The following is a 16,741-nucleotide window of genomic DNA, read 5'->3' on the forward strand; positions in this document are numbered from 1 at the left end:
AAACAGAGAAGAACTGTGAGGTTAGGCCAGTTCTTGGGGACTGAAACCCAGAGCTCAACATCTACTTCAAAACCCGTGGTGCTCAGTACTCCAGCTAAGTTCAGGTTTGGCCCTGAAAATCCACTTGCAACCAATATTTTGAGACTTGGCCCTCGGAGGACGCTCTAAGAGAGCCAAGTGACTTAAACACCACTGCATGACTGTGAGATTTTACTTCACCCTATTACACAATACATTTTAGCTCTACTAACATGTATAAAGCAAATATATTACCATGTGTTTTGACTTTTAAGATCTCTTCATAAAGCGTAGTATTTAACCTTCAACTACTGAAAGTTGAAAAGAACTGTGGGTTCTTTGTCTAATAAAACACTTACCTGCAACTTTAGGCTTCTGGTACATTCCCTAAATCTAATAATTTAACAAGAATGGTACTGCATATGTTTTACACTAAATAATATCTGAGAGAATATCTGAAATGGAAGGTTGTTTTTTTTTTTTATAAATTTGTTATTTTTAAAAAAAATTTTTTTTAAAAGATTATTTATTTATTTATTTATTTATTTGACAGAGACACAGCGAGAGAGGGAACACAAGCAGGAGGAGTGGGAGAGGGAGAAGCAGGCTTCCCGCTGAGCAGGGAGCCCGATACGGGGCTCGATCCCAGGACCCTGGGATCATGACTTGAGCCGAAGGCAGACGCTTAACGATTGAGCCACCCAGGTGCCCCTGAATTGGAAGGTTTTAAGCAGATCTACAGAAGATTTTGAAGCAAAAAGATGGACTGGGGGAATGCCTGGGTGGCTCAGTGGGTTAAGCGTCTGCCGTCAGCTCAGGTCATGATCCTACAGTCCTGGGACCGAGTACTGCATCGGGCTCCCTGCTCATCCGGGAGTTTGCTTCTCCCTCTCTCTCTGCTCCGCCTGCTTGTGCACTCTCTCTCTGACAAATAAATAAATAAAATCTTAAAAAAAACCATGGACTGGGAACTCAATACAGCCCTGGCACATTAGATGTCACTTAAATAATTCAAGAAAGGACTAATTTCTAATAACCGTGTAAGACCCCGGTATTTATATGACTCTGCCACCCACCCGTGATGAAAGGAAAATGAGATCTAACAACTGCTGTGGGTTACGGGAGTAAGGAGAAATAGAGACTAAGATTCTTACTATCAAATGCAAACATGTATGGAAATCAAGTGTGTCTGCAGAACAGTACAACCCATTAAGAACCTATTCTGGAATGTCTCAAGTAGCCATCAGCACTTGTCAAGAGGCTTGAATTGAATGGTAATGAGGCAGAAGGACCAGTAAGAGCAGGGGTCGCACGGGATTCAACTGCATGAGACTCATAGCCAGACCAGTGAACAGGAAGCAGCCAGGAGCCAGGGCTGGAGCCAGGGATGAGGTACAGTGCTCTTCTAACCTGTCACATACCACGTGACAAGAACCCAGGCCCCACTACAAATGAAATGCTCCGGTGCTCGAATGCCTACTGCCCTCCTTTCCAAAATGTTTTCTTAGGACAAGAGTTGCTGAAGAAAGACTCCCACCCGAAACTTCTGAAGGTGTTGAATGCTGAGTTTATGGGTTTTTTTAATTGAATCACCTTATGTTTTCTCAAATAACTTATTCTTAAAACTCAAATGCCAATTGTCTCGAGACCTGTCTTCTCTCCTCCCTCCTGGCTCCCTCCCTCCCTCCTTCTTTCCCTCTCTCCTTTCTTTCCTTCCTTCCATTCGTCCATCCATCATCTGCCACCTATGTAAGCATCCATCATTCCCTCTTAAATACCAGTGTCTTCCCAAGAACAGCGCTGGACACTGGAATACCAAAGTAAGCAAGACAGTCGTGGTTCTACTCTCACGGATCTTGTAGTCGATGGCAACCAGGCCAGCACGCAAGACATACAACACCACACAGCACTACAGTGCAATGATAAGAAAGCATGGAGCGTTGCAGAAGCATGAGAGAGAGGGAAGCAACCAGAACTGGGTGGGAGAAGAAAGGCTTTCAAGGAAGTGGCACGTGATGGCTGGGTAGCAGCAGGAGTTTGCCAGGCGAGGATGGGTTCCAGGCAGAGGAAGTCAGAAAAGTGAAGTCTAGCAGGCAAGAGAGGGTGGCACCTTCCAAGATGTAAATAAATATTAGTATGGAGAGAACCCAAGAGAAGGAATGTAGCTTTGTATGGATCCAAGAGAAGGAGCCCTCCAATAGACTGCTAGGCAGTGCCAAGGGGAAATAGCGGCGTCTTCAAGTGAGGATCCACTTGAGGGAAGGCCTGTCCCGGACGTGCTCAGCGTGCGCTGCGACACAGGGACCCGGGGCCTGCTTTAGGGAGTATAAAATACTGCGACAACCCCTTGATGGTCAAAAAAATACAGTCGAGTTTTTTTCCCTAGAATAGGGATCTCAGTAAGTTCTAATTTCAATCTCCTTTCATTTTTTATAAAATCTACCCCCAATAGGTATATATCCTTCTTTTTATCCTTTCCTCCGGGAGAGGAAAAAGTCAGTGTCTCAAGCTTGCTTTCTCCATTAAAATATAGCAAACACTTTATATTTGGGGAAAGAAATTTTCCAGCTGTGTTTAGTGATAGTCTACTTCAAAATCTTCACACTATCACATTCCGTTCTACTTAACATTCAGGAAAGAATTACTTTTCCTTTTTTGAGGTCTGTGTGCAATACCTGGGAGCACTGGCTCACAAACTAAATCACAGGGCACGGAACCCTATTTACAATGCTGCTTTCTGGGGGGGCCCCTCGGGACCCTACCTCGACTCATTCTGCCTACCTTATTTTTTTAAAGATTTTACTTTTAAGTAATCTTTACACCCAATGTGGGGCTCGAACCCACAACCCTGAGATCAAGAGTGACATGCTCTATGGACTGAGCCAGCCAGACACCCCTTTCTGCCTACTTTAAAATAAAGTCTAATTCTAACTTGCAGGTGACGTGCCTTAACATCGTAAAAATACAACCATTCCTCTGACTCCCTAACTATTAATTTCTATTGAATAGAACCAAATTAGTTCTAAAACTTAAAAACATAACAGCCTCACTTACCTTCTTTAGGATGAAAATTCTGATCAGTACGAACAGCACGCCAGACATGAAACCAGACAAGAGTGGAGATATAAACCAAGAAGCAACTGAATAATTAAAAAAAAAAAATCTAATGAATGTTAAAATTCTACATAACTCAAGTCATATTTATACAATAGAATGATAACCAACACACAGTACATACATCAATAAATATTCCTGGAATTATTCACCTTAACTCAGAACCTAACCAACCCCACTTCCCTGGCAGGGCTGACCCTCACATGCGCACAGCTAATCCTCACACATTCACAGAGTCCCGAGTAAGGGAGCGCACTCCCAGCACACAATCCGGGAAGGGATCCCTGAGCCTGGCCTCAGAAAAACAGTCTCCTTTGATTCCCACTGAGCTCCTTCTGTCTGTTCTTCTTACCCATCCACACATGGAGACTTGGTCCTTGCTCCAACAGTGAAGTTATTTAAAAGGTGAGCCACTTTCCATTTCATTTTCCTAGGTCAGCCTGGTACTGCCATCCTGACACTATGGCCCAGCAATTCTCATTTCTGGCTGCATACTGGAAACATCTGGGGAGTTTTCAAACACTAGTTATGCTCAGGTTCCACCCCAAGCATTTTGATTTAAAAGGTTTGGAATGGGGTTCTGGGCATTGGTATTTTTTAACTGCTTCTCCAGGTAATTCTCAAGTACAGCCAGAGTTGAGAGACATTGTTCTAGAAGCCTCCTGGGATCTAAGGTGATTTTCCTGGCCATCCATGTCCCTGGCTTGGTAGGTCAGGGATCTGTTTGACACAGTGGCTCCTGAGGCCACTGTGATTCTTATATGGATGAGTAACCCAGTGGATGGAGATGGGGCGAGAGAATGTTGTTCAGAATGGGTGGGTCTGTACTTATGGGGCTGAATGGATTTCCTCCCTCTTGCTAAAAGCCAGAGCCAGGAGGCAGACCATCAGACCTGTCAGACCCATCCCTGCTGGGCAGCCTACAACCCAGAAGGAGCGCTAGAGTGTCTCCTGTGTGCGGGCAGACTAGGAGACCTCTTGAATGCAGTGAAGTAAATAGCCTGGCCTCGCTCCCAGGCTTTGCCATGACCACGAACCCTGCCTCCTGGACACGGAAGGTATTTTCTTCACCAGGGCCTAGTTTTTCTGACTACAGACTGATTTCAATCAGATAAATTTCTTTTCTGTCTGGAAACAACAGATAGATACTGATTTTCCAAGCCAGATGACATTTGAAAAGAGTGGCATTAAAAAACTATTTAACACATAAAAGTTCACAATCTCCGTTAACGGAAATCGTAGGGGAAAATGTATTACCCACATAGGTCTTGTTTTCTAAACCTTAACATTCAAAGGGAAAAACAGATTATAATGGTGACTTTTAATAAGACTTACTCTAGAGAATGTCAACTTTGCTTCTGACAGGTAAAAGAAAATGGCAATTACCAATCTTGACGAGCTCCATCCACTGCACACCTTGTGTACCAATTGCGACAAGTGAGAATCCTATAGTAGAACCAACAATGCAATGAGTTCCTGAGATGGGAAGTCTCAGGAAGGATGCAATCAACTGCCAAACCGCTGAACCTATCGGTTGAAAGATTAAAAAAAAAAAAAAAAAAGTCAGATATAGAATACAGTATCTCAAACAGCCACAAAAGGAAGAAATCCAAATTATTGTTCTCTGCAACAGTATCTCTCTAGGGTTGTTTTCTTATGGATTCTTTTTTTTTTTAAAAGATTTTATTTATTTATTTGACAGAGACAGCGAGAGAGGGAACACAAGCAGGGGGAGTGAAGGAGGGAGAAGCAGGCTTCCCGCCGAGCAGGGAGCCTGATGAAGGGCTCAATCCCAGGACCCCAGGATCATGACCTAAGCTGAAGGCAGACGCTTAACGACTGAGCCACCCAGGCGCCCCGGATTGTTTCTTTACGGAGTGCTGAAGTCCTGACAAAAATCACTCACTTAACTCTAGTCAAGGGAACATTCTTCAACACTGAAGGGATAATGATGATTTATTGAAAATATTTAAAGGAAAGTCTCTTGATGCCAATTATTAACTGCCTTTGTCACATTTATGTACGGGTGCTGACGATGAACTTGTTCTGATGTGAAGTATGGCCAAGACCAAGCAAGAGATTACAGATTCTAGTGAGCACAGCAAAGTAGGAAAGGCTGCACATTGGAAAAGATGTCACTGCAGTTAAGCCTATGGTCATGTAACGAGGAGGGCTGGACACTGGCGAACTCACATCAATTAGTCTGTAAGAAAAACTGTAATATACAGTGAATCATTACATTGTACACCTGAAACTAGTAATAGTGTTACATGTCAATGACACCTCAATAAAAAAAGAGAGTAATTCCACATTGCTTTTTGTATTTGTGCCTCTCATATGAGAAGTCACTGTGAAATTTAACCCACAGGTGGGCATCTGCTCTCAGCCCCTGCCCAGAATGCCAAGCATTTTCTTTGTATGCTTCCTCAAGTCTTCTAATTCTTACCAGTTAAGAGGATCCTTAGCTTTGGCTTTGTGTCCTTTTACCTCAATTTCACCTCCTTTTCCAGGCTTACTGTTTTTCTAGGCTACAGTTCACTCCAGATATTTTCATAAGCAGATCAAATTTTGCAGCGCGTATTAAAAGCATCAGCTGGGTGAGATCACTTTCAGAAACAGCTGTTGAAAAGCTCATACAGAACTGTAAGGGAACAAAGGGCTTGGCTGATAAGCAGGGCACGTTATTAATCCCAAATGTTAATTCTGGAAATCTGGTTGCTTGGCAGCAGCACTTTTAAGCAGATCCCTGGCATTTTGTTCAAAAATATCTGAGTTACAGAGGATCATTCCTAGCTGTACGGGCCCTAGTTTGGGCAGCAATGCTGACGACTGCTCGTGAGTGCTGGGCATGCCCACCTGTGAGCCAAACTGGGCTCTGACCCTGTCCGCGTCTACCCCTGAAGCGTGTGTCATGTGTCGGGAGGAGGAGTGGCCGGCCTCGTGCTGCCGAAGTGGTGACAGGTTGCATGGCGGCCGCCAGGCCTCCCTGTGGACAATTCCTTAAGCCTTCACATCTAAGCCCTGAGCTCCCGAGTGACTGACTCGTTTGTGTTAAAAACAGGGCCAGAGTTGAGAGCATGTTACGTGGCACAGAACTATAACTTGAGAAAGAAACTCTATGATTTCTATTCTTACCAACTGAAAATAATCTAGTGATGTTCACAGAAGAGTATAAACTCACCCAGATGAATTCAGACCATGAGATTTTCTGTCCTGAAAGCTGCTTTCCCTTCTCTGGCTGACTTTATAACATAGGTCCTGGGGCAGCAGGGTTTGTAAGGAAAGGTCGGGAGGACAGGGCTGCCTGGCCAGGATGGGGGCCAGTGGGCAGAAGGGGAGGGGCAGCGGAAAGGAGGGGAAGGCAGAGGCAGGTATTTGCAGGGCGCCTGGCAAAGCGAGAGTGCAAGGCCTCCTAAGCCTTGGGAATTTCTGAAGGCCAATGGGATTACATTAGTGTTAAGAAAAACAGTGGGGAAAAAAGTCAGAGATATTTTACCTTAAGATAATGATATCTTATAAAGAGGAAGGGATTAAGTACTGAATAAGAGTGTAAGACAAAACCTAGGGAAAGTCGGGGGGAAGGTGGGCATCTCTGAGGCAACAATTCCTGGGAAGGTCGGGGGGTGACAGCACAAAGGTGCGGGGTTATGCTGGAAGCAGGCAGGCAGGGTGAGTGTGCTTGGCGCAGAGAAGGCTCAGCAGTTAGGGAGCTTTAAGGGGATGGGGCACTTCTTACTTTGGTTCAAGGAGACAGCTTGTTCATGCTATTGGGGGTATTTCCATGAGCAGATGGTGAGTTCTGAATTCTCAGATTTTTGGAACCATTGGTGGTTTCACACTAAGTGGACCGACTATTGCTTTAGGGCTGAACTTAATGTTCAAAAAGGGACCCTGTTCTGGAAGTTTAGCTGGCACAATAATTTCTTCCACCCAACGAACCCAAACCTACCACCACTCTATCAGAAAGCACAGAGACTCAAGGGCTTGGGGAGACATTTCTAAAGGAAAAAAATAAAAAATAAAAGAACAGAATAGGACAGGGGGAGAAAAAGAGAGACGAACTGGATACTGAATTTAGAAGAGGGAGAAGGGGAAAATTCAGGCATCAGAAAAGAATCAGTTTTGGTTTTGGCCAATAAAAATTATACCACCACCTTAAATTAACAAAGCTCTCGTTTGCAAGGAACCCAATTCTAAAAATCTAGGTAACTCACACAACTTCCCAACAAATAGGCTTTGAGATTCATCTACCCATACACCAAAAGAGAAAGAAAGAAAAAAAGAAAGACTAAAAGAAAGAAACCAAAGCAAACAAAATCAAGTTATTCAAGCAAAACCTCAAATTGCTTTGGTTAACCTAAATTCTAGTTGAGGTAAGTATTCGTCATTCTTTCAGTGAAGAGCCAAAGGCCAGGGGTGGGAGAACTGAAAAACTGGACAAGTCATACTGCCCACATGAAGAGTGAGCAGTGGGGGCGCCTGGGTGGCTCAGTCGTTAAGCGTCTGCCTTCGGCTCAGGTCATGATCCCAGGGTCCTGGGATCGAGCCCCGCATTGGGCTCCCTGCTCTGTGGGAAGCCTGCTTCTCCCTCTCTGACTCCCTCTGCTTGTGTTCCTGCTCTCGCTATCTCTCTCTCTGTCAAATAAATAAAAATCTTTAAAAAAAAAAAAAAAAGAAAAGAAAAGTGAGCAGTGAATGAAGCTTTGAGCTCACAAGGCTTTCAGTCTAAACTGGGGCCTCTGTGTGGCCTCGCCAACAAGTCTCTTTAATAAACACAACCGTTCCGGGGCACCCGGGTGGCTCAGTCAGTTAAGCGTCTGCCAACGGCTCAGGTCATGATCCCAGGGTCCTGGGATTGAGTCCCGAATTGGGTTCCCTGCTCAGGGGGAGTCTGCTTCTCCCTCTCCCTCTGCCTGCCACTCCCCCTGCTTGTGTTCTCTCTCACTCACTCTCTCTTTCAAATAAACAAATAAAATCTTAAAAAAAAAAAAAAACCACAACCATTCCTCAGAAGTTTTATCCACTGAAAGGAGAAGCTGCTGTTAAGATTTAATTTTATAAATGCTTTTCTTTATTTCACCCCTACTTTCAACATTTCTTGCCCATATCATCCTGACTGGAGAAATCTTAATTTCAGCTCACTACGATTATGTCTTAGATACCTATCATGATAACCAAGGGTGATTTTTACAAAGAACTGTCATTTTTCTAAGGGGAATTTCACTTTTATCTGAGTATGATGGGAAATAGATACCCAGTGAAGGTAAATAAGATTCAATCATTACAACAGCTGTTGGAATGAAAGCAGTCATGAACCTTACATTGTTAAAACACAAAACAGAACTCCTTAGCATGTATTATCAGCGTCCTGTGCTTAGTAGTATTTAATACCTTAGTACATCGGTATTGGATATGGATCAAATGCCTCAACAACTTCTCAGACTAACTTGCTGTCGCAAAAAAGATGGTGGTGCATCTTTTTTTGGCAAATAATGTCCACATTCTGGGAGCTTCAGGGATGCTAGTGACAGCAAAGAACTAGGGACCTGTGGAATGTAGCTGTGTTCTTGGTATGCTAGCATCTTACCTCCTACTGCAGGACCCTTCCTACAAAAGGATATGTCCTGTTGAAAGCAGAAGGTGGTAGGATTCCTCTCTAACCCTCTTCTCCCTAACCAAATTACCCATATAGATCCGCTGTCTGCTGTGACGTCATCTCTACCCAGAGGCAAGCAGAGCAAGAGTCCTGTCAGCTGCACTTAAGCATTCCTGCCCGAGTCTTCTTTCTGGTGGTAGCGAGGGCAGGAAGGGCAGCGTCCCCATGGTGCTTCAAGCTGATGGTCAGCTTGGCCAACGGAGAAATTACACCGACTGGCCGGTCAGTCTGCTTGTTAACATGTTTCACTGCCCTCAACACTTCCCTCTCATCTAGACAACTTGAAACTACCAATATAAACAGGTGAAACACAAATGGTCATTTGGCCAGAAAACAAAACAAATATCATCCCAAATGGAGCTCCCAGAGGTAGAATCAGAAAATCAAAACAAAAGCCAACAAAGGGATTACAAACAATGTAGAAGACTAGAATTTCCTGAAACACAAGTGCTTGAGATTGATTCAGTCAACTCAAAAACCTTAAACTGAGAATACAAAACTTAATAAATACTGGTTTTTGGCATCCACGTTTTCAAAACATTGCATCCTAACTGATGAATAATCTATGGAAAAACAGACATCAACTGTCAAGGATATCTCACAAGTCAACCTTACAAACACATTCACTGAGACACGTTATTTCTTTAAGAACTCTCAAACCACTTTAAAATGATAGCTAGTCTACAAACATCTTTGGCTGTACTTTATAAAAAGTACTTTTAGCCAAATCTATTTTAACAACCAACTTTGCTAAAAAACTGAGAAATGTTTGCTTGATATTTGAACACTAAAAAAAAAAAAAAAATCAAATTAAAATGCAGAAAGCAAAATAAGATGTAGTGAATATGGAACATCAAACCAGTTTTTGAAGTTAAAGCAAAAATCACACTTATGGACACGACAGAAACATTGTAGGGAAATAGGCCAGCGGACACAGTTCCCACTGATGTAAAGAATAAGGCTACTTACCAACCATTGCACTAACTTCCCCAGCCATTAGTGTTTCTACTGTCTCGTTGTATAGGTTCACATCAATGATACCTTTTCGAATGGTCTCTCCCACTTTGGCTCCCAGTAACACTGAGCCGGTTGTTTCAAATATTGAAGCCAAAATGCACGCCTGCCTCAAGGTCACCACGCCAGAGCCCACAGCAGTACCAAATGAATTGGCAACATCGTTTGCACCAACAGAAAACGCCAAGATAAAAGCTATGATAAAACCCAAAATGACCATCCACAAATACTCATCCATGGCCATTTTGGAAAGTGGGCTCCGGGTACTTTTCTTTTGCAGAAATATTTTAAATAAACAAAGCTTGAGGTTATAAACGTCGTAAGGCCGAGAGTTCTTGTAAACAGTGAGTTTGCTCTGGAAAGTGCTGGACAATGTTAGAGCCTGAACAAACTGCTAACTGCTGGTTTTCAAACTACTGTCAGTACAGTTCATTTGGTTGTGTTCAGTCAGCGGTAAAACACATTCCATATTTTTCCTCCCAATCTGGGAAAGCTGTGATGTCTCCTCCTGTAACAGAAAAGAAAACAAAAGAAATCAATTACCCTAAGCAACCTGTAACAGTTTGTTCTTTTCAGAAATAAGTGTTTTAAGCCTACTAATGGGATCTAACTTCGGCATGTGACAGATCTAACCATAAAGCAACTCAAGGAAGATTATAATTGGTTAACGGCGCCCCCCCCACCAAAAAAAGCTGGTCTCTAGAATATCAGAGGTTGAAGTATGCTTTATAATTACAGTCTGACAATAAGCCTTAATAGGATATGACTTTTTGTAATCTGAAAAATACATTTGGTCATTATTTTCAGAAAGAAAAAATTGCTTTAAATGGGAAAAAGGTAAAGAAATGAGAAATTTAGTTACAGAGTTTTTCAGATATGTGGAATGTGCCTAATTTCTTACACCGATGATGACCAAATATGATTCTGTGACGCCACAGGGTATGGCTAATGACCTGCCTGCACATTTACACACAAGGAATGAGCACTTTACCAGCATACCATGCATGTGTCTGAAAGGAAGCTTATAGGTTCTAGTATAAAATGACTCATCCAGAGGGTGACAAAGGTGGAAACTGAAGTCCTCAGGAGGAAGAGAGAAAGCTGCAGAATGAAATGATCCTACTGAAACATGATTCAGATGTCACTATTCCATGCCTACCCATACCTCGCTCAGAGGAGAGGCCAGAGGCCTCACCATGGCTTGGAAGGCCCTCCAAGGTCTCCTGAGGGCCCCGCCCCAGCCCACTGTCCTCAGCTCCTATTGCCCCTTCCTTCACAGGCTCCTTTCTAGTCCTTGAAAACACCAAGCACTCTCACCTCTGGGCCTTTGCACCTGCTGATTCCTATGCCAGAAAAAATCTCCCTGACAGCTGTGTACCTACTCACGCTATTTAAGTCTCTGCTCAAATGTCACCATCAGAGAGGCCTTCCCTGACCTCGTGAAAGACCAGCTCCTCCCCCCATGCCATTATCCATCCCTCTCACCCTGCTTTTTGTCTGTTCTACTTATCACTGCATTCATTCATTCATTTATTCATTCATTCTTATCTGTCTCCTTTCAGGAGGGCGCAGGGACTTTATTGGATTCACTGCTGTATCTCCAGGTCATAGAATAGTGCCTGGCATGTGGGAAGCCTTAATCAATTTGTTGAATACATGAAAAAAGAGGCTATTAAACATGGAGAAAAGTCTTCCAAGATAAAGAGGCGATGTCACAAAATTAATATATCCATGAAGTAAAAATGTCACTAAAAGCTTTGGAACTGTGGTATTCTATTATTATATAGTCAAGGTACCAAATCTGTATTTTTTTGAATGGTATTAGGTGTGCAGAATGGTGCTTATTAGCACAGTGTGGTTCTTCATAGATGCTTATTGACCTGAACTGGATAAATTAGGCTCATATGTCATGTCATAGACAGTATAATCATCAATTAACATTAAGATTACTTAGGGGGAAAAAACAGGACACTAAATTTTATGTATATTGTGATCATGGTGATGTTCAAATCCATATAAGAAGACGGGCAGGTAACATACTAAAACCAGAACAGTGGCTAAGTGTGAGTGGTAGCGTAATAGATGATTTTTCCCTTCCACCCAAAACTGCAAACTGGATCACATGCTTTTCAAATTAAAATAGTATATAATAAATCATATTTGGTCATAGAGTCATCTATGTATGCAATGCTATAGGCATATAATGAAATAGAAAATATATACTGATAGAGTTTATCATTTGCTAAGATTTGAAGCCTATGCAATGCTAGAGATTTAGATCCCATGTGAGACAAATGAAAAGACCATTATAAAGGCAAAGGACAATATCCTATTAAAAGAGTATTTTATTAATATCATGGACACATTAAATCTAGATGTGAAAATACAAAATAGGAATATTTTGGACCAGTATGATCTAATCTTAAATTCTTGATGAAATCTTGTTTGTCAGGTTAGCTTGCCAACAGGGCAAACAAGAACAATATTCAACAAGTACTTATTGAGAACCTCCCTTGTGCCAGTCACTAGGACTATGACGATGAGTGAAAATGGATGTGGGGCTCACTGACCTGTGAGGGGGGCAGACGCTAACCACATAAACACACAAATGTATGACTGGCTGGGGCCAGTGCTACGGTGGCAGGAGGCCCGCGGCCCACTGTGTTGTGACAGCGCAGTTCTGGGCCAGGACTGAGTCTAAGAGGACAGGGAAGGCAACCTAAGGATGAGGCAGCGAACTCTGGGCTGGGGGAGGCATTCCAGACATGGCCCGGGTGGGAAGGAGCAGCAGGGGGTGGGGGCGGGACAGGCAGGCCGGTGTAAGGCAGTGTCCAGCAAGCTGAAGACTGTGGGGTGCCGCTGAACGCTTGTAACCAGAGGGAGGCCAACGTGATCAGACTTTCATTTCGAGAAGGTCACCCTGGCCGCCATGTGCAGAAGGGGCTGGACAGAAGAGGGAATGTGCTGAGACTGATTTGGGGCTACTGCATGGTTCAGGCAGGCCTCTGTAGAGGCCCCCGGCCCGGTGTGGCCATGGCACTGACCAAAGAGAAAGGACACTTAAGGAGGTTTCAGGGGCTCAAGTGGTGGTGGCCTGCACACAAGGACTGAGAGAGACAGATGGCTGCTGACTCGCGGGACTGGGCTGAGAAACAGCCGAGGAGGGTTTTTATGTTTTCTCCTTTGCACTGTTCTAGTTTTGTTTTTATATGTTAAGGCAAGGTTCGCCCACAAGTTCACTCCGGGACAGGATGCACACAGAGGTCAAGTCCAGGAGCACCAAAGCAGGTATGTCCTCAGCCCGGGGTGGCTTGGGGAGGCTTTTAATTGTCTTTATGATACCTTAGGCACCATTTCAGACCAGGGTTCCCCTATCCTACTCAGATAATCTTAGGTAACTTATTTCTACAACCATGTCTGTGTTCTTTAATGCAGCTTTTCTCCTTCACATTATATCCAATAAGCATCTGGATGAAGAGAAAGGCTTTTTTGAGACCAAATGACTTCTATTTTGTATTCTATTTATAAGACCTGTTTTTTTTATGGCAAGGACCAACACCCTGATTTTCTCCCTCTTCCATTAATCTTTATCAAAATAAAGCACTTCAACAATCGCATGATCTGCTGCCGAAACAGAGCTCGGCACCCCCGGCAGGGGGGCCAGGGAGCACCAAGCACAAGGCCAAGATGGGAATCTGTCAGGAGTATGGAAGCACAAATCCAGAGTGGCTGAGCTTTGGCCGGTGTGTCACCGGACAGTGCGGGCTGTTTGAAAGCAGGATTCCGGAGGTGGGCAATCAAGTCAGAGGAGAAAGGTTGGCTTATTCAACAAGTGATGTTGGGCCAACTTGCTAACTATCTGGAAGGAAGAAAAAAGTTAGATCCCTACCTCCATCCAAAATAAACTGAAGATTTAAATGTAAAAACTGAAACCTGAAGAAAAGAAGAAAACACAGAGGCAAATATTTACTTAATATTGCAATGGGGGAGCCTGGACCTGATACTGAAGAATCGACTCATTTGAGTTCATAGAAATCATGTCGCTGGGAGACAGAGAGGCCTGATGTGTGGAGGCGTCGCATGGAAATGCCTCCTCTCCACCTCAGCAGTGATTCTCAATGAGGGTGCAACAGTATTTAGATCTTCCAGCTAATGCCTTGGTTCTTCTCTCTCTCCTGCAAGGGCTTTTCTGAAAAGGGTCAGAACAAGCCTCCCTCTCTCTCTCTCCTTCACCCAGTATGAAAGCCCTTAGATGGCTTCGACGCACAGGACTGAACGTTCCAAGATATTCTTCAATTTTCAAATGCCACCAACCTCTCACGCTTGAGGAACAGAGACCTTAGAATGTTTTGAATCATTGGAAGAGGTCCTGAGGGGTTTTGTAAGTTCTACCACCCAAACTTGTAACGTTAACAAGATCCTCACTCTCTTTTCTCAGTGCCCTCAATTCTTCTGAGCAAGCTCCTCAACTCTGAGTCCTGCCCACCATCCCTTCTCTGCCTTGATCTCTGAACCAGTCCTGCTTCCTTCACCAGGCCCAGTGAGAGCAGTAGCGGGACTCCTGAGTCAGGATTTAGAACTTCCTCTGTGAGCATCTGCTTCAGCTCTACCTCATACCCTCTTATCTACACTAGAAAGCTGAATGTTGAAGAAAAAGTGAAAACAAACATTCTCAGAATATTTCTAGATGAATTTGTACACAGTTTAAAAGCAGGAATTTGGCTGAGCTGTAGCACTTAATAGACATTAATACAAAAAAAACCTTGGGTGGGAGGTTCCCTGTTTTGAAACGTTGCTAAAGGTGATGACCCTTGGCCTTCCCAAGCAAACATGCCGAGGGATGCCTGTTGCAGCCCTCCATCCGCCTTCCTCTCTCTCTCAGCCTTGGAGTCCCATCAGCTCCTCAGCTGGCACAACCCGTCCCAGACAATCAGGTCTGTAGGGGACTGTGGCTTAGTTAGGACTCCTTCCCAGGGACCTTGCGGTTTTAAAGGCCTGGCCCATAGCCTCCCTTCCTCATGTTTGCTTCTGGCCTATGCCAAGCTTTACCCTGAGATTTCATGGACTGCACCCAGGCCAAGCTCTCCCTCCAACAGGTGAAGAGAAGGAGCCAGATGCCCCCATGCAGAGGATCCCGGTGCTTTGAAGTAATTTTCCAACACCTCACCTAAAACCCAAAGTGCCTCACACCTACCCTCTAAAAATGTAAAACCTATTTTCCTAGAAGCTAGGGTTGAATCTTGAATTCTGACACTTTGGTAGAAATTTGAACACAGATAATCTCTTCAATGGTATGATGTAAAATCTAACGAGTCACTGCTACCTGTGAGTAAACCTGACTACTCTGCCATAAAAAATATTAGCCTTTCCTGATAATATGGAAAGATAAAATGGAAGATTCATTTTTGAAATCTTACTTACAGAACATTACAGCAGAAGCATTTTTTTCAACACTCGGGATGTAGATCTTATCATAAGGAGTTTCTATCAACACCAACATTCCTGAATAGCTCAGGAAAACATCTACTTTTCACTCTTAAATTTCAAAAACTAATTTAAAAAGTAATAGTATATTTATGATAAAACATATTGAGTTTCATATTTTCATAATAATGATAAAAAATGGAAACATGACAAGAATGGCTCTGAAACTTGCTTTAAGTACCTTTAAATGGCATATTTTACAAAGATGCAAAGCAGTCTATGGGAGCACAGGAGCCTGGAGAAAGGCAGATGATATTGTGACTGAAGCAGAAGCAAGAAAGCAAGCAAGAGAGGGATAGAGAAGAGGGGAAGGGAAAAGAAAGAGGGAGGGAGAAGGGGGAAAAATGTCCAAAGGGAAGGCAAGACAACCAAGCCAAATGTTAGACCCAGCTTGGAACATGGGGACACAGAAGCAAGAAGAAGCAAGTTTACTCAACAGGGATAAAGCCTGATAATCTTTATTAAAGACATTCAAAGTGAACAAGCTGCAGATTTAAAACCCAACATAAACTGGAAATAAATGGCAAGGACAGTTTACTAACACACTGTGGCCATTCTCATCACTGCATGTTCTTCACCTTCTCCTTTCCTCTCTGCTGTTAAAAAAGGAACACTGTTTCTCCTGCATGAAGAAAGGAAAAGAGCACAGGACCTGCAGTCAGAGGTTCTGGGTCCATTCCTGTTCAGCTAGCTACTGGCTACACAACTGGGGCAAAGTCATTTAAAGGACTCATCTGGAAAATGGGAATAATGATACAAAATGTGGTGGCTAGGTAAAGGTCCTAGCTCAGAGCCAGGGATCAATACATGGTGACTATTACCATTATTAGCAGATAAAGCCCTGGGGTCATGGTTAGGAAACCTGAGGCCTAATCCTGGCTTTGTTAATAACTAGCAGTGTGACCTTGGGTAAGTCACATCCACTTTCTGATCCAGTTTCATCATCTGTAAAATGGGGACAGTAATAACATATGTCCTTGACAGAATTATTGTTAGGATCAAACCTAACGTATGCATAAGTGTTTTGTAGTTGTGGTTAGCCTCAAGCAACCTGAAGTTATCAGTATCACTATAGACACAGGAAGAACAACTTGAAGCTCCAAAGTCCTTCTAGAAGGATCTTTCTCACTCTTATGCCCACCTCCCCCCCCCCAGTAGTCATGTGGATATACCCAGCCCACTTCCCTCTAGTCCTGCTCTTCTTCCTCAACGTACAAATTCTGGCCTTGTCTTTGATTAAAGACTGATATACACTGTAAGGCACAGGAACAGTTTTGAGGGGGTGGAGGGGGGTGAAGAGGTAGATGAAGATACCTCTAAAGGTGCTAAGAAAAAAATATCATGCAAAATGGTAAAGCCATTTTGGACAACAGGATGGCAGTTTCTTATAAAGCATATGCTTATCACGTAAGTCAGCAGTTCCATTCTGAGGCACAGTCACCCAAGAGATATGAA

At 43.4% G+C, this 16,741-nt stretch overlaps 1 protein-coding gene across 9 annotated transcripts in view; it reads right to left on the bottom strand.

The window, feature by feature from the left end:
• The window catches only part of SLC20A2 (solute carrier family 20 member 2), a 102,042-nt gene that overhangs the window by 34,455 nt on the left and 50,846 nt on the right, over positions 1-16,741 (bottom strand). For 8 of the 9 annotated variants that reach the window (XM_081809628.1, XM_081809624.1, XM_081809631.1 and 5 more), the window contains 3 exons: positions 9,758-10,310; positions 4,519-4,659; positions 3,073-3,158 (listed from right to left, as the gene is read on the bottom strand). In XM_081809628.1, the coding sequence (XP_081665754.1) occupies positions 3,073-3,158; positions 4,519-4,659; positions 9,758-10,046 (516 nt within the window). In that variant the 5' untranslated portion in view covers positions 10,047-10,310. The remainder of the gene's footprint in view (positions 1-3,072; positions 3,159-4,518; positions 4,660-9,757; positions 10,311-16,741) is intronic. The other variant, XM_081809636.1, reaches the window with a different exon arrangement.

Source organism: Leptonychotes weddellii, chromosome 2, assembly GCF_054177405.1.
Source record: "Leptonychotes weddellii isolate Sample4059 chromosome 2, ASM5417740v2, whole genome shotgun sequence".
In the NCBI taxonomy this organism is placed as follows: Eukaryota; Metazoa; Chordata; class Mammalia; order Carnivora; family Phocidae; genus Leptonychotes; species Leptonychotes weddellii.